This window comes from Saccostrea echinata, unplaced genomic scaffold, assembly GCF_033153115.1.
Source record: "Saccostrea echinata isolate AGI-Se365-2 ecotype Australia unplaced genomic scaffold, CSIRO_AGI_Sech_v1 ptg000002l, whole genome shotgun sequence".
In the NCBI taxonomy this organism is placed as follows: domain Eukaryota; kingdom Metazoa; phylum Mollusca; class Bivalvia; order Ostreida; family Ostreidae; genus Saccostrea; species Saccostrea echinata.
This window is the reverse complement of record NW_026889751.1, coordinates 1242973-1261330: the sequence shown is the minus strand read 5'-3', so window position 1 is coordinate 1261330 and position 18358 is coordinate 1242973. Positions and strand designations below refer to the sequence as shown.

General features: G+C 32.9%; 1 protein-coding gene across 1 annotated transcript in view; it reads left to right on the top strand.

Annotated features, from left to right (window-relative positions):
* Nucleotides 1-18358, top strand: part of LOC133203423 (receptor-type guanylate cyclase Gyc76C-like) — a 44742-nt gene that overhangs the window by 23497 nt on the left and 2887 nt on the right. Inside the window, exons 11-19 of the mRNA XM_061339206.1 lie at nucleotides 1505-1867; nucleotides 5244-5315; nucleotides 5409-5574; nucleotides 5690-5839; nucleotides 6228-6405; nucleotides 8599-8739; nucleotides 9107-9230; nucleotides 11199-11442; nucleotides 12894-12992. Of these exons, the coding sequence (XP_061195190.1) occupies nucleotides 1505-1867; nucleotides 5244-5315; nucleotides 5409-5574; nucleotides 5690-5839; nucleotides 6228-6405; nucleotides 8599-8739; nucleotides 9107-9230; nucleotides 11199-11442; nucleotides 12894-12992 (1537 nt within the window). The remainder of the gene's footprint in view (nucleotides 1-1504; nucleotides 1868-5243; nucleotides 5316-5408; nucleotides 5575-5689; nucleotides 5840-6227; nucleotides 6406-8598; nucleotides 8740-9106; nucleotides 9231-11198; nucleotides 11443-12893; nucleotides 12993-18358) is intronic.

The window sequence follows — 18358 nt, the reverse complement described above, 5'->3', positions numbered from 1 at the left end:
TGAATGTGTACTTGTCAACACTTAACAGTCTGAATAGCTCTATATTCATGTTGCAACAAAGCTCTCATAACATTAATTGTAGAAGCTACTCGTCTTCTATTTTATAACATGTGTATGTTAACTATATGGGATTACTAATCTACACAAAGTGTTCTGTAAGACTGTGTTGTTTAAATTATTTTGATTCTTCAGTAAATATGTTGTGGAATGAATCTAATTTGTAGTAATTAAAGCCTTGCTATAATACTGTATGAAGATTCAATATCCTATAATTGTAATTCAAATTACATTTACATGTACTTCTATTTATGCAATTTGTATTTTTAATATGTATTTTTCAATATTTGTATGTGTTTTTATAGCTGTCAGAAATATAAAGACCTTTTTTTCTTCCTTCAGAATTCCTCGATTTTGAATATTGAATGTTGTTTGAAGTAGCTATCTGTGTAAGACATGGATTTTTTCAGAATACAGTTTTAGACTGTACCATAACATAAAAAGCAACAAAACACACAAACATCCGAAAACGTTTTTCCAAAGTTGAAGAAATAATCATGTCTTTTAACTGGGGACTTCTCTGTCCACGAAATGTAGTTTAGATATTGAGTAAAGTCTAATGTCTGATATATACAAGTATATTGTTGACAAAAGAGCACTTGTTTCTGGGTATATATAAAGCTTACCGCATTTACCCGCAATCCTATGCTTCACACATATGCTTACGAAAGTTTAGATTGCTGTAGATACCGTGAATTTAAGTTTATGTGGTTCATTAAAGATTGACATTGTTTAGAAGCAGAATATATAGACATGCAAGCATTGTGTTGAATGTAAACTGGTGACTGCAGCAACACCTTGTGCTCTTGTGTTCCACTGAGAAAACCTCCTCAATGTACTATATAGCATCTAAAGTTATGCTTTTTTAAAATCATTATCTTTTTTGTCATTTCTATGTCGTAGAAGGATTTTCAAAACTTCAACATTATGGATATATTTGCGCTGAAATGAAATAAAAACAGATGTCATTGAATTCTTAAAAGCTACAATATGTGTTTCTGTCATCTTCGCTAGCCAAGGGTTTCCGATCCGAAATTTACTCTACAATGTTGTAGAGTAGATTTCGGATCGGAAACCCTTGGCTAGCGAAGATGGTTTCTGTAAGCTATCCATTTAAATCTTCCACGTTGTAAAATTATTGTAGCAAGTTTTTTTCAGCAGGGAATTGTTGCTGTAAAAGAATATTTATTGTTTGTTTTAGCCTTTCATTGTTTTTCAATTGAAATTCCTTCCTCATTAATTGAATTCTTTTTGAAAATAATTATACTTATCTGTTCATTTTGATTGTTGTATCGACAATGAAGGGAAAATAATCGTTCTTTTTAAAATCATTTTATCAAGTCTTTAAAAATTAACTTTTGGCAATGTATTGAAAAAATAATTTGTTTTAGCATGTCTTACAATTAATTATTTCTTCAGCTAAAGATTTATATTTTTTCTGAAACAGAGAAAGTCACACACATCTTGGAGGTTCCTCATCGATGGCGACGAATCAGGGAGGTCGACACTTCTCGGTACCACAAAATCTGACTCAGGAAGGTCGACATTTTTCGGTAACAAGTCCGACAAGAAGGGCAGTACTCGTGGCTCAGTAGCCACACATCCCATAAAAGTAGGCTCCTATAAAGGGACCATGGTCTCCATAAAGATACTGACCAGGAAGAGCCTAGATATGAACCAGTCACTAAAAAAACAACTCTATATCAGAAAAGAACTCACCCATGATAACATCAACAAGTTTATAGGGGTCTGTGTGGAATCCCCACATCTATATATAGTAACACAGTACTGCGCCAGGGGAAGTCTTAAGGTATGTATAAGGTTATTTTTTTTACTGATTAAAATAGTTTTTGCTGAAGTTACTAAAGTACATTAAGTACGTAGGTCACGAACAAATACTGAAACAATATGTATGGACTTTATGGTAATGCGCCCATTAAAATAATGATTCTGGGTGATTCAAATTCCTAAATAGTAAGAATACATGTAGATCTAGGGTATAATTCTGGATGCTTATGATTTTTACAATAAGTTCAATATTTCTCGTACATTAGGGTTTTGAGACCTTAGTAGGAGTAAAATTAGTGTAGTTTATGTTTCAAACAAGTGCAAAAGTGCACTCGAAATTTGATACACGTGCTTTCTTCCATTCATAATGTTAATTTCTCCCATCAAACAGAACAGCGAATGGTCAAACAATTTCATCATTTAAGAGAGTATTCCCCATAGTTAAATATAGCCATCTTGTAAACTTACATTTGAGTTTTGAGTTTAAACAAATTTATTTTCATTTCAACAGTGAAATACATTTATTTTTGCAATCCTCTGTATTTGAACATCTGATAGTTTGCTTTTGCTAAGAACTGCATTTTTCTTTAGGCCCCTTTATACAATGTTGAACAATGACTTTTGGACTTTGAGAAAATTATGTAGCGTAATGAAAAAGGTGAAGATAACGAACAGTGATCGATCTAAAAAAAAATCTACAAATAATACAAATCTGTGAAGAGGGCATAAAAGACGAACCCCTGGAAATTCCAGAGGTGGGATCAGGTGCCTAAAAGGAGTAAGCATCCCCTGTTGACCGATCAGGTAGTCAAATTTAGCATAAAAGGCCGAACAATTGATATGAATCACTTCAGCCAATTATTGATTATATTTCTAACAAGGTCATTATAAGGACCATAGAATTTACGAGATACTGACTTTAAAAATGGTTGGTGAAATCCCTGTAGTACATTATATATAAAAATTATCTACTAGTTTCTTTAAAAAAAGGTGCATACCTTTTTTACCCAGGAAAAATCTTCAATGACAACGAAGTACTGATAAAGACAAATTGGGTTTGCTTACTTAAATGGGGAAAAGAGATGTAAATAGTTTTCAATTTCTTTATTTTGGTTTAGTATATTTTTTGGAATTCTTGAATTAATTACAATATATATATATAATACAATTCACATTACAATTTATTCTATTTTATAATCAAATGGTGGATTAATCTTAATTACACATACGTTCCCTGAAATTGATGTGCGATGTAGAGAGGGTCCTTAAATAGACAGAGGGTAAAAATTAAAAATTCAAAAAAAAAAAACAAAAACAAAAAAACAAAAAAAACAAAAAAAAAAACAAAAAAAAAAACACGATATGGCTGATTCCATGTGATTTTTAGTGCTTGGGGAAAAATATTGAATTGTAAGGTTTGATATCGTATAGGAATATGTAGTAGAAGGTTTCAGATCCTTTAAGCAAGTGGCATGTCTTAAAATGGCAATAGAATATCCACAATGCTGATATGCATCAACCGTGTTTCTCCTTTAATAACCTTGTTTCTGTTTATGCTGACCTAATTTCTTGAATGATTAATGAGATTTCCTCCATTATCTTCAGAAATCCAGCATCGTTTTTTTTTTCTTACGGGGAGTTATGAATCTGGATTGTAAAGAATTTGCTGAAAAGAATTTGATATGCTCATGCCAGAAAAAGATGTATCTTGTCTTCCTCGGCAAACGTGATTGTAAACCATGTTGTGTGGAAGAAACATCAAATACCTTGACTGACTTTCTTCTCTTTTTTTCTATTTGTTCTGGTTATTTTTGTAGAAATCTTTATTTATTCTATTCAATCTTAAAACTTGAGAAACATTTAGTGCTAATGGAAATCTGCTAAAATTTATCAAAGTCAAATCCACCACAGACTTCCTGAATAGCTCGAATATTCTTCGATTTTCTAGAACAGTTTTTTTAATATTGCATGTAGAGAATTGATGACAAAGAGAAAGAGCTTCAAATATATATATATATATATATATATATATATATATATATATATATATATATATATATATATATATATATATATATATGTATGTATGTATGTATAAGTAAAAGTCAAAATACTGCAAGATAAGAAAACGTTAACAAATTTAGATTTTCCCTCTTTCTTGATAGTTTTGTTTGTGAAATATTAAAGCACTTGCCTTTGGTGTTAAATAATTTCGCTAAAATTTAGATTTGTCGCTGAAAATGATTTTTTTTTTTACATTGCATTAAATAACAAAGATAGATTGACACTTGTAATTGTTAAGATGAGTTGAGAAATTAGAATGTTTAACTATAATATCCCTTTACATGAATTTAATAACCATATGACAAGCGAGTAATACGATAAGTATAATTATTTCCTTTTATACTTTGTAGAGAATAAAACCACCATCAAAGCATGAGGGAATGCGTCATCGCTTTTTTGTACGAATTAATATAATTTAATCGATAATCATTTCTTTAAGACCGACATTAACGGGGAAACTTCTCAATTACAATAGATTAGGCATTACCGCACCCATTACACGAGGCCGCTGGAGTTGCACGGGGGAGTATTTTTGCTTTTGTGGAGGTTCTATCAATAAGTGAAAATTTAGGAGAAACACATTGAGATAATTTATAAAGTGCATTGAGATAATTTTTTAAAGTGGAAAATATTCTGTAAGATTTTAAAGTTTAGGGGAAAACTCGCGGTTCCATCTTCAATTAATGTGAAATCTCTTTTGGTAGCGGTATTCAGAACATCTCTATATTCGAATGATTACTATTTAAAGAGTAATATAGAATGGAGAGTTGTAACCCTAATTGTAACATTTAAAACGTAAAGCGAGGCAAAATTCATTATCTTTTGATTAATAAAATGGGGAAACGTTTTTGTAAGGTTTATGAAGAATTTTACATGAAGAATGAAGTACTATCAAGAAAGACTTTCAAGTTTTTCCGATGATCTCAATCTACAACAAATAATACTGAGAAATTGAATAGGAATAAACAGAAAAAAATTAATGACTTTATTTAAGGTCAATATTCAGAGAAGATTTGATTGAATTCAGAACATTGGCATCAAATTATAGACACAACAGAGGGGGTGAAAAGTGAAAAATCCTGGTATTATCAGTTCTCAACCTTACAGCAACAAAAAATGGGGGAAGGAGCAACCAGCATCTAAATGAAAATTTATTATAACCCCCCCTCCCCCCGCGTTCTACGGGTCTGGCTAATTAGCCATGGGTTTCTCGATGGAACGTATAGGAAAAGAAATTTAATTTACGCATCACTTTGAAAATTTTCCCTTATGGATTCATTATAAGTTAATAATAAAAAAAACCCCATGTATATGGTAATTTATATCTTTTAAAGGACATTCTGAAAAATGAGGACATTTATCTGGACGATATGTTCATCGCCTCCCTTGTGGCGGATTTAATCAAGGTATCGTCGTCTATTTCTATTCTTAACGGTTCTTGTGTTCTATTTCAAGAAGTGATATTAGGGTCCATGATTTCAAATTTCAACCTTTTGTAGGGAATGATCTTCATTCATGACAGTGAAATTGGTTTCCATGGGAATCTGAAATCTTCCACCTGTTTGGTGGATAGTCGATGGGTTCTCCAGATCGCCGATTTTGGTCTGCAGCAGTTGTTAAGCAAAGAAACAAGTATCAAAGGGGACACAGAGAGTCATTACGATGGTAGGAAGACCGAAATGTTTCTTAATGTAGATCTCTGCATATTCATAGATAAGCAATATAAACAAGATCTTTTCTTTGTTGCACTTAAGTTTAATATTTTTTTTTCAAATACCAGAATTGTTATGGACCGCACCAGAATTGCTGCGCTCAAAAAATGCTCACACTTACGGAACTCAGAAAGGGGACACATACTCCTTCGCTATCATTCTGTATGAAATTCACGGACGAGAAGGTCCTTGGGGAAACACAAAATACACGCCATCAGGTTCGATTTTATTTACTTAATTCAAAAGTTGTTTAGTGAAACAAATTATCTAGACTCAATGCATAAGTGATGAAGCTTTTCTTTTAGTATAGTAGTACTTCTTGTAATTTGTTTTTTATTCTTAAAGTCAAGATTACAAACATCAATGATACAATTGTTACTCTCAATAAGTAGTACTTCTTTTATTAGGAAAAAAAAGTAAGCATGGACTCTTTTAGCATAAGTAATGAAACAGATATTCATAAATAGCGCATCACTGCGCATCATATATGTAGATGATATACTAGTATCCTCTCGAGAGTACTAACCATGGTAACTGGACTGAGAAATGGTAAAGTGTTTCCACACTGGAGGGAGAGACCTTCATTTTAGTTTTTGTTCATTGTAGAAATTGTCAACCACGTGATACGTGACGCTGCTGAGGCCCCCTTCCGGCCTGATATAACCAGATTGTCCTGTGAAGACTTTATTAAACAGTGTATCACCGAATGCTGGCATGAAGCCCCCGACTTCAGACCTGACTTTAAGTACATCAGAGTCCGTCTGAAACCCATGCAGCAGGGACTGTAAGCAAATAATCACATATTTTCTGATTAAGAAATATATATTTCATAAATTAAATTTGGCTTGCCACACCGTGGAAATAGACTATTTCAAATATCGAAGTGATGTTACTTTCGCTATGGTTAAATTTTGGTTTCTATAAAAAAGAAATATGAAATATGTAAATGCATAACTCGAAATGAGAGGTGCTTTTGAAGATGTTTTTAAAGATGATATTTTGTTCTTTAAATTTCATACGTTCTACCCCATGCTTACTTTTCAATCCTTAGTGTGTGTTGGTAAATTTTAAATAGGTGTTACGGTGTAAAATACAACTTTTCGGACTAATTATAAATTACTGTTTAAATTAACTTTTCGGACTTTGTGTAAATTGTTATAAAAAGTTTTCGTATATTTCGGCAAATGTGACAAATTCTATAAATTCCGCACAGCCTTAATCCTACCTGAGGCACAGTAAGAGATGGACAGTTAATCTCCTAACTGACTTCTATTTATATTTATTGACACTTAATCTTTCATCTACTTTTATTCTATTATATACATGCCGCTAAAATGTCACCATTCTCTCAGTTATTGTTTGATACTTGATTTCTTTATACTTTTTGTTAATCCTCTTATTTTACTCTTTCTTTGTTCAGTATGTATGTTTTGTTGTTAAAAATTATAGTCAGTTGGAATCAGACCTTCGGTGCTGATACATCCCAAACTCATGTAAAAGTATATTCCATGCTGATTCTATATAAAAGTACTAAAACTATAACGCGTGTTGGCTTATTGGAGGTTTTATGAATCTGGGTTCAACAATAAGAAGAAAACTCACCGGTTGGCCCAGAATTAGAATTTGACGGGCAAATTCCTACTGTAAAAAATGTCTTCTTTCAAAGGAGGATAATTGAGGGAAAGTAGCAAACATTGTAAAGTTATTAAAAAACATTAATCTTCCATTTAGGAACACCTGAAAAGGAATGATTAGATTTAAAAAAAAAATGTATTTAGTCAAAAGTTAAACCACACCAATGAGTCTAGGATATGGCACTTGTAGCTGAACAATGCACAAAAGATTTACAGGAACTTATCGAATCATTTTTGAAGAACATATTTTTTAAGAACTGGACTAAATTTTTGTCTAAGTAATTTATAAGCATCCTCTTATACTGGTATTGAATTAAAACTTTAAATTATTTTTTTTCCGAATCATTTTCTTTAAAGATGTCCGCTCCTCAGCCAGAAAAAAATAACATGAATATGAAGTGTGTGATCAATATGATTCTAGGTTCTTAGAATCGGTCTCTTGTAAAAAGTAGGTATTTGCACCCCAAACAAGCACAACCCCCTCCCCTACATTTTTTGAGAAATCAAATTTTATTTAATCTTTAGATACCAATACTTATTATTGCATGAAATGAAATTGGAAGTGATCTGTGGTATCTTGCAATGATATCACATACTTTTTCCACTATGTATTATATAACAATTGAAGTCAATAGGACTAAAATACTGCATAAGTATGAAAAACATGCAATTTTTCCGATTGCCTAGATATTTCTGGGTCTTTATCCTAAAATACATCCTTTTATCAACGTTTGGTTAGTAAATGGATAACTGGTGTTTTTCTTCACGTTTCCTGATAATATATTTGAGATTTGATCATTTTACCTATATAATTATAAAGATGAACTGTATTGATGAACTTTGGGGGGGGGGGGGGAAATGAGTAAAAACACATTACTTGGTGAAATGATTTAAATTTTTGTAAGCATTTTCATTAGACTTAACTTTTGATTTTCAAAATCTGGGGAACGGCAAAGGGCCAGTATGTAGCGATCCCAAGATAGGGAAATTTGTTTTAAAAATATTATCCCTTAGTATAGCAAGCAAAAAAAAATCAACTGACAGAAAAGATTCTTTGTCTGTGTCCCTTGTTAAATTTTAAATATTCCAGTCACTCCTCGATTTTCTAGGATAAAAATTTTCTCTACATTAATGCGTAGATTGTAAGACAATGGTGGCTAATAAACCAATGTATCCTATCAGCAAAGTCAAGAGATTATCAAGTTTATTCTTTTCTGTATTTTAACACTACTAAATAAATATTTTGGCATTTTTATGATGTCAATTACTCTCAATATAATCCAAACTAAACAGTTCTAATTATTAACTTTTCATGTAATAAAATTAAAACCATTCCATCCCAGGAAACCAAATATATTTGATAACATGTTGGCTATCATGGAGAAGTATGCAAACAACCTCGAAGCTCTGGTTGCAGAGAGAACTGAGCAGCTGTCGGAAGAAAAACAGATGACGGAGAATCTTCTTTTCCGAATGTTACCAAGGTGAGAATCACGTGACAGAAAAAAGAGGCTACCATGTATTATCCAAGTCATGGTCGAGATTTTTATAATTGATCGCTACATCCATGTCTGTCATCCGTGATCGTCTACTTTTAAAGAAAAAAATATTCATTAGAAATGTCATTTTCGCCACAATGATTGATGAAGGTTAAAATATATGTTACTGTGACATAAAGTGTGTTAACATAACGAAGTCTTTTATTTCCTGATTGATTACATATACTTCTACAAAATTGAACCGCACAAAGAAAGAATATCTAATATTGTTAATTATTCACATTGATATCTATTAAATAAAGATTAGTGTATTCTAACACTAATGAAATTCATTTCTTACCTTGGATTTTAGGCCAATAGCTAATAAGCTGAAGAGGGGTCATTACGTAAATCCTGAGAGCTACGACTGTGTAACCATGTATTTCAGTGATATTGTGGGGTTCACCGCCCTGTCCGCAGAGAGCACACCCATGCAGGCTAGTATCTAGTTCCTGTTTCGGTATTTGTACAGCTAAAGTGTTCCAAGGAACACATGTGTCACCTGCTTTGTAGCTTCATTAAAGATGTAAATAAACCTAATTAGCTATTTATTTACTTCTAATATTAATATGATAGTTCATGCAGAAAAAAAGCATGCACGCATAGTATAAGACTGCAATAGAATCTGACAATCAAAGAAAATATGATTCCCAACCCTCACATGAATAATTAAATTGAAATTATTATAAATAATTATCTATCATTTTACATGTATAATACGTGTTTCAAAGTCTTTACTCCAATTGTCAGTCTAGACAATCTATTGTGGGATACTGATCCCGATGTATTTTCATAGTATTTAAATATCAGTTTGTGTGAATATCATACAGTTTCAAAGTACAGTATAATGAGCTCATAAACATGTATAAATGCTAATTATCAACAGCCCGCCTCTCAAAATTCAAAAGACTTAAGTTAAACTGTCCAAGGTATTTTTTGCAAAGTAGGTCAAAGGTCAAGGTCAAGTGAATTGCAACGCGGGTATTTTCCATAATGTTTTATGACAATCAGTGCACATGCTAAATAGCACTGACTTACCTCTTAAATGTCAAAAATATGCTGTATATTGGCACTATTAACTTTTTTGTAAAGTGGGTCAAAGGTCAAGGGTCATGAGGTCGGTAACACGGTAATTCACAAAAGCCATAGTGCCATGCAATATATGTGCAAATTTCAGTCCACATCTCTTACACTTCTTGAGATACAAGGTGTGACAGACGGACAGCTAGACAGACAGACGGACAGACAGACAAACGCCGGGTAAAGTGATCCCTAAGTGCCGCTCTGCTCTGCAGGCGACACAGTAATGGTGTCAATGGGTACAGTACGCACATCCACTGGCCCTTTATATTTTCAAAAATTCAAGTTGATCATATCAGGTCGAGTACAAGATAACGATGAATCGCAGTGTTGCATTACCGAAAATCGACAATAGATTACCGAAATTTTTCTTATCTGTACCGAAAATGCTTATGTTCCATTACCAATTTTTTTAAAAGTGGAAATAAAGTGCTGGAGTGGCATATCTCCATAAACATATAGTCACTGTACTTCTGGATGCAGTGGCGAAATTTTCTACCTCAACTTCTTAGTCTATTGTTCATATCTTGATTGTCCATATAAACAGGAAGATATTTGCCCAATGGGTGGATTGTTAAGACCTGAGGATTGAACTTCGAGCGAAAGTCCTTATTATCCCCTCGCAACGAAGTTGGAGGGAATATAGTAACACGCTTATGTGTATTTGTGGGTGTTGAGTACGTGCATGCGAAAGGGAAGTTACACAAGTAATTTATATCGGAATCGGTGTGCTCTTTTGCGAGGGGATGCTCCGCTTTGCGGTGCCCTTCTTCAATAGGATTTAAATATTCGGCAATGATATCTACCATTCTTTTGGGAATAGAAGAAAATAATTTTTGGTAATTATGACCGACCAGTTTTTGAACATTTTCGGTTATGTAATGCAGCCAAAAGAATTTCTAAAAATCCATGAAAATCCACGTTGATTTAAACAGAATGAGTAGAACTCGTTACGGTTTTGCATGTAAAGTGTAGGAAATGTAGTGGGCGAATAAGAATTGTTAATCTGAACACTTAGATTACTAACAATTGTATTTTAACGATAAAAGAAATTAGGTGATACAATCAAGTTGAAAAAGAACAGCATACAAGTGCAAAACTGCGGGCACCTTTATCGTGATATTTAACAATAGATTTTGAGTACACTTTTCAATGTAATTGTCTTTCGATTTACGATTAACGTCATGCACTGTTCAAACTTTAATTAAAAAAACCCAGCTGATTGTAGGTGTTTTAAATAGGCCTTTCAAATGACGTCAGTAATTAGCTTTTGCTTTGCAAATATCATCTAATACTGTAAATGGTTTACTTTTTCATACTTACAGGTTATTGACATGCTGAATGAATTGTACACTTGTTTTGATTCAATCATTGCCCATTATGACGTATACAAAGTGGAGACAATCGGTGATGCCTACCTAGTTGTCAGTGGGCTTCCGATACGCAATGGCGATAACCACGCGGGAGAGATTGCATCAATGTCACTCAAACTCTTGTCTGCTATACTCTCCTTTAAAATAAAACACAGGCCTGATGATACATTAAAATTACGTATTGGTATACATTCAGGTATATAAAAAAATAATTTAATTTATTACTTCATTTTTAGCTCTACTGGTCAGAGACCAGAAGAGCTTATGCGATAGTAAGGTGTCCAGCGTTCCGTCTGTATGTCTGTCTAGCTGTCCGTCTGTCTGTAAACAATTTTTCAGAACGCTACTCCTACAGTTTTAGTCTGATTTCAGTATAACTTGGCACACAAGTAGACTACACTAAGATACATAATTAAGTGCATCGGTTTTTGATTTTGATGAATGGTGTTGCCATGGTTACTAAAAATAGAAATTTCTGTGAAATTCCTTTAAATTGCTACTCCTCCTACAGTTTTCATTTGATTTCAATATAACTTGGCACACAAATAGATTACACTAAGATACATAATTTAGTGCATCGGTTTTTGATTTTGATGAACGGTGTTGCCATGATTACTAAAAATAGAAATTTCTGTGAAATTCCTTTAAAACGCTACTCCTCTTACAGTTTTAATCTGATTTCAGTATAACTTGGCATACAATTAGACTACTCTTAAGATACATAATCTAGTGCATCGGTTTTTGATTTTGATTAACGGTGTTGCCATGATTACTAAAAACAGAAATTTCTGTGAAATTCTTTTAAAAAGCGACTCCTCCTACAGTTTTAATTTGATTTCAATATAACTTGGCACACAAGTAGACTACACTAAGATACATAATTTAGTGCATCGGTTTTTGATTTTGACGAACGGTGTTGCCATGGTTACTAAAAATAGAAATTTCTGTGAAATTCCTTTAAACGCTACTCCTCCTATAGTTTTGGTCTGAGTACTTGGCATACAAGTAGACTACACTGAGATACATAGTTCTGTTTTTTGGTTTTTTTTTATTTTGGTGAAGTGTTGCCATGGTTACTAAAAATACAAATTTCTGTGAAATACATACAAAATGCTACTCCTTCTATAGTTTTGCTTTAATTTCAATGTAACTTGGCATGCAAATAGACTACACTGAGATACACAATTGTCTTTATAAGTTTTTTTTGATTTTGATGAATGATGTTGCCATGGTTACTAAAATCAAAATTTCTGTTAAAATCTTTTAAAAGGTTACTCTTCCAACAGTTTTAGTCTGATTGCAATAAATCTTGCCACAAAAAGAGACTAAACCAAGGATCATTACTCTATTTATTGCTGTTGCAAAGTTTCAAGTCCAAGTGCTACTTTTCTTTTCCATTGTAATAAGTACAAACCAGTAGAGCTACAGTCTCGTCAGAGACTTCTGGTTTTGATTTTACATTAAAAATATGTTTGTTGGCTCATTTTGTATTAGTAACATTTCTCAAATAGGGGCATTTTTTAAAATCTCTTTGTTTTCAAGTTTTTGGAGTTTTCCATTAGAGGTCTTCTTGCAAATTTGATTGAAGTGTAGAAGAATTTGAAAATTTAATTTTGTTAAAAGAAAAATATGATTATATGATTCTAGGTCCAGTAGTAGCAGGTGTTGTTGGACTGCGCATGCCCCGTTATACATTATTTGGAGACACAGTTAACACTGCATCTCGTATGGAAACCAATGGACTACGTAAGTAATATATAAACTCACTGTAGCCGAAAGACCATGTTAGCTTCGAAATTAAAACTTGCTTTTGTGTTTCAGGTTGTTTACATCTGTGGTTTGTTCTTTAAACTCACTTGTAAAGGAGATGGGAAAAAACACCAGCTTGATATATATATATATATATATATATATATATATATATATATATATATATATATATATATATATATATATATATATATATATATATATATATATATGGAGTACGTCTGTGGATTTTTAACTAAACTCCCCAATCAGTCACTTGGCGAATTCACTTAATGTGTCATTCAGTGAATCATATTATTCTTTTTTTCCTTCCTGATCGACCTCGTATTTGCTTATACACACAGAGAACTAATCAGAAGTTATGGTGGGGGAACTTAAGAAATGCACCTTTGTTACAAATGCGGCTTATAACTAGGGTTTGTCTTATTCTTTTAACCTAAAAGAACATTAAAGACAGGCTAGGTAGCTCTAGCAAAAAAATTACTATATTTATAAAGCTACATGTATTATAGTTTGCTATAGTACATACATGTACTTTGAAACTTTGAGTTGTAAGGAAATTTTAGAAATTTTTGTGAGAATTAGAGTATTGATTTCTCAAATTCCACATCAGCGATGGTAATTTTGGAAATAATATTTGAATATGCAAATTATCACTCTTTTTAATATCAAGAAATCTTTTTAGAAAATTGAGATGAACAAAATTTGATAATTTGAATTCCGTAGTAAATATACTTGATTTGCCATAGTTAATTGATTTCTTACAGTGAACAAAAGTCAACTATAGTATTTTTAGTTAGACAGGAATTGATATTGATTATTCTTGTCCAAGACCTTGATATTGATTATTGATTATTCTTGTCCAAGACATATTCTGTCATTTGAATTTGAAGGAACATCCGTAACCAAACGTTTGAGCAAAGATTTTTTTCTAATGAAATGTATTAAGGACATTTGTCAACATGACTGAAATGTTAATGAATAAGATTCTGCCGGTTATGGCTGTGTCATTCATGACCTGTAGAAACTCATACACTGCCCAAAGAACACTCCTTATGTAAAGAGTGTGTCTCACAAGAAACAAAGTTTTTGAAAACTATACAAAATTAAGGACTGTAATTCATCAGACTGCCAGGTAATACAAACGCCTTTTTGTTGTATAGATTTAAAGTTGAAATCTTTGTTGTTACTCCAACCGAATTTTGGAATTCATTTTTGAATTATTTTTCTTTAGAAATAACTTGACTGGGGTTAGGTGTGTAGCAAATAGACCTTCTGTTTTTCTCGTAGGAGCTATCAGTATTTATATATTCTATTTTTAAAAGTTTAAAGTTTCGGCCCTTAATTGGCCCCCGGGATGAAAAGGAAAATTCTGAAATCTTCTTGTACATCTACAGGAAAACTATTACAAAAGATGATGTGATTTTACAAAAATGAAAGAGGAGCTCCTGGAATATGGTTTTTATTGACTAGTAATTGGCCAATGCAGGATAAAAATGAAAATTCCGAAACTTTATTACATATCTTCACGACACCAGCAATCATATTTCATCAGATTTGCATGTTGCTTAAAATTCATAAGGGGTTCAAGTAAGAAGACCTAGTGACAGAAGGATTGACGAGGGTAACATTTGCCTGAACCTCTTAAGAAAGTGCGGGGATGAATTTTTGAATGACTTTTTGGCTTCTTTGCTAGTTACGAAGTAGAGTACATTTAGAGGCAAACACTTAATGTGGGTATTACTCTGTTATGACAGCCTCATCAGATATCATTATGAGTTTCCAAATATCTTACTGAATCTTGTTAAAACCGAATTTACACAGCTCTAACATGACATTTAGCTCTAATGCTTATATTTGATTCATCTACAAAATGCTTATGTATAGAAAATTAGAAACACATTGTATGTCTAAATTGTCACTTGTAAAAGCAGTGTATGTATATTTTTTGGTTTATACTGCTTTCAATAATATAATGGCTGTTCTTAGAATAAATTTTAGTTGGTGTTCGCGGAAAATATCACCTATATGTGTGTGTATATTACAAAAATCTCCTGATGAAGCAATGGTTTGAAAGTGGAAGTTGACTAAATGAACCAAGAGAAACTAGATTATTTAAATGAAATAGGCGATGAATTCCATTAATATTAATCAAAATGCACATCTGTGATAGACGAAAGAAAAAAGCCAAAGTAATGCGGTTTAAAAATATAATTTCATTCAGAGAAATAATGAATTCAGAAAAACAATCCTTTTTAGGAAAACTGTGTACATTTATTAAAAATATTACTAAAACGTGCTCCCCGACCTAGTGAATAAATATATCTATAATTGTACTATTTGTCTAGTCCTGGTACTCATGCATATCATATAAAACATGTTTTTATGCCCCTGTTATCGAAAATTCGGGGGCATATAGTTTTTGCCCTGTCTGTCTGTTTAGCTGTTTGTCCGCAAAAACTTTAACCTTGGCCATAACGTTTGATTATTTGGAGCTATGGCTTTCATATTTCACATGTGTTATCCTTGTGACAAGACCTTTCTTTAGGTACCAACATATTTGACCTCTTGACATTGGAGTTTGACCCACTTTTGCGAAGTTTTACCACACTTTAACCTTGGCCATAACATTTAAATTGTTGATGCTAGGGCTTTCATACTTCACATGTGCTTTCCTTGTGACAAGATCTTTCCTTGTGTACAAATATTTTTGACCTCTTGACCTTGGAGTTTGACCCACTTTACCAAAACTTTAAACTTGGCCATAACTTATGAACGGTTGATACTAGGGCTTTCATATTTCACATGTGTATTCACTGTGATAAGACCTTCCGTAGGGTGCCAACAATTTGACCTTGACCTTCTTTGAAAATCTTTAACCTTGGTCATATCTTTTGAACGGTTGATGCTTTCATATTTTAATGTTTATTCCTTGTGACAATACCTTCCCTTGGGTACCAACAATTATGTCCTTTTGACCTTGACCTTAACGTTTGACTTACTTTTGAAAAACTTTAATCTTGGCAATAACTTTTGAACAGTTGGTTCTAGGGCTTTCATATTTCACTCGTGTCTTCCTTGTGACAAGACCTTCCCTTGGGTACCAACAGTGTTGTTTTGTTTACCTTGACCTAAGTCCATGGGGGAGTTTAACTTACATTTGAGAAAGTTTAACCTTAGCAATGAGCTTCCATACGGGGACATCAGTGTTTTACAAACGCGTCTTGTTTTTCCGTTGTTTTTTTTTTTTTTTAAATTTGTCACCATTGTTTTTGTATATCTCTGTATACAATTGTAAAATTGTGAAGAGATAAATAACTTCAGTTCAGTTTTAAAGCAAGAAAGGGGTATCGGGTCGGTGTATAAAAAATGATAGTACAATTGCGTAGTTTTTCTTTCTGATGATGATTGTCGAATGAGCTATAATTGCGGTTGATTTTGTGTTCACTAACATTAACAATGCACTGACGGTGAACTTAAATTGATGGACGTTTATTTAGGGTCATTTATTTAAGGATTCTGACGTAAGAAATGTCAACGAATGCATTCCTTATTCCCTATCAATTAATGATTGGTTTAATTTCATTACTGGAATTTTAGAATATTTTAGACTGGAAAGAAATGGAAATGCAATTGACACATGATTTATTATAAATTCTGATTATCTTATTCGATATTACAACGAAGTATAAAAAATCGCAAAAGTACACACATATCCTTAAATAATATGCAATATTTCACACGCAAATATTAAAGAAACTATGTTGTGTATGTTAACTATAATAAAAATGTAGAATTTCTTTATGAAACCTCTTAAATTCCTTTCAATGCTTTATCTTTTCTATTCCCTTTATGTTTATTAGTCCCCTACCGGTGAAACCGGAGGGGACTATAGGTTTCCTCAGAGTCTGTCCGTCCGTCTGTCTGTCTGTCTGTCCCTCTGCCTGTTTGTCAGTCTGTCCCACTTAGTTTTCCGCACTTTTTTTCTAAATGCTTGCAGATATTGAGCTGATTTTTGGTATGTAAGTGTATCTTGATGAGTTACAGATCAAGTTAGCATTTCGTTCCGCTTCAATGATTTTTGACGGAATTACGACCTTTTCAATTTTTCAGTGTTCTCCGCAATTTTTCTCTAAACGCTTGCAGATATTGAGCTGATTTTTGGCATGTGACTTTACCTTGATGAATTATAGACCAAGTTCGCATTTCATCCGGTTTGATTGATTTTTGACGGAATTATGACATTTTCAATTTTTAGCGGAAACCAGATTACACTTGCCGGTAGGGGACTAGTATTGCTAATGCAATTGTTCCTTATTGTATGTTGTCCACTTATAGGCAAGTCGTTAAATCATGCATCGCTCAGAAAACCTTAAAATTGTTAATGGAGGAGAACTTATAAATCAGACAATAGTACAATCATGTTAACGTTTCTGTAGCGGTTATATTTATGTGACCATAACCTCTTTTAACTTTCTCTAATCTTGTTCAATGAACGCTGAATTTGAATATCAAGTCTCTACAATGGTTGTAACTATTTCTGAAAATATTTCACTATTGTAAGGGCAAATTATTTTACCTGTCCTTGATGTTGAAAATGCTGTAATTACTCATAATAATATTCAGATATGTAATAAAAATCAGAAAAGTGAATATCCTCATTATTTTTAGCTCACCTGAGCCGAAGGCTCAAGTGAGCTTTTCTGATCAAAATTTGTCCGTTGTCTGTCGTCGTCGGCGTTGTTGTCGTTGTAAACTTTTCACAATTTCATCTTCTTCTCCAGAACTACTGGGCCAATTTCAACCAAACTTGGCACAGAGTATCCTTGGGTGAAGGGGATTCAACTTTGTTCAAATAAGGGCCACGCCTTCTTCCAAGGGGAGATAATCATGAATTCATGAAAAATTAATGGCATCATTTAAAAATCTTCTTCTCAAGAACCACTGTGCTTGAAAATATGAAACTTATATGGAAGCATCCTCAGGTAGTGTAGATTCAAGTTTGTTCAAATCATGACCCCCGGGGGTAGGGTGAGCCCACAATGAGCGATCAAAGTTTTACATAGGAATATATTGGAAAATTCTTTAAAAATCTTCTTCTCAAAAACAGCAAAGCCATGATTGGTCATATTTATATGGAAGCATCCTCAGGTAGTGTAGATTCAAGTTTGTTCAAATCATGACCCCCGGGGGTAGGGTGGGGCCACAATGGGCGGTCAAAGTTTTACATAGGGATATATAGGAAAATTCTTTAAAAATCTTCTTCTCAAGAACAGCAAAGCCATGAATGGTTATATTTATATGGAAGCATCCTCAGGTAGTGTAGATTCAAGTTTGTTCCA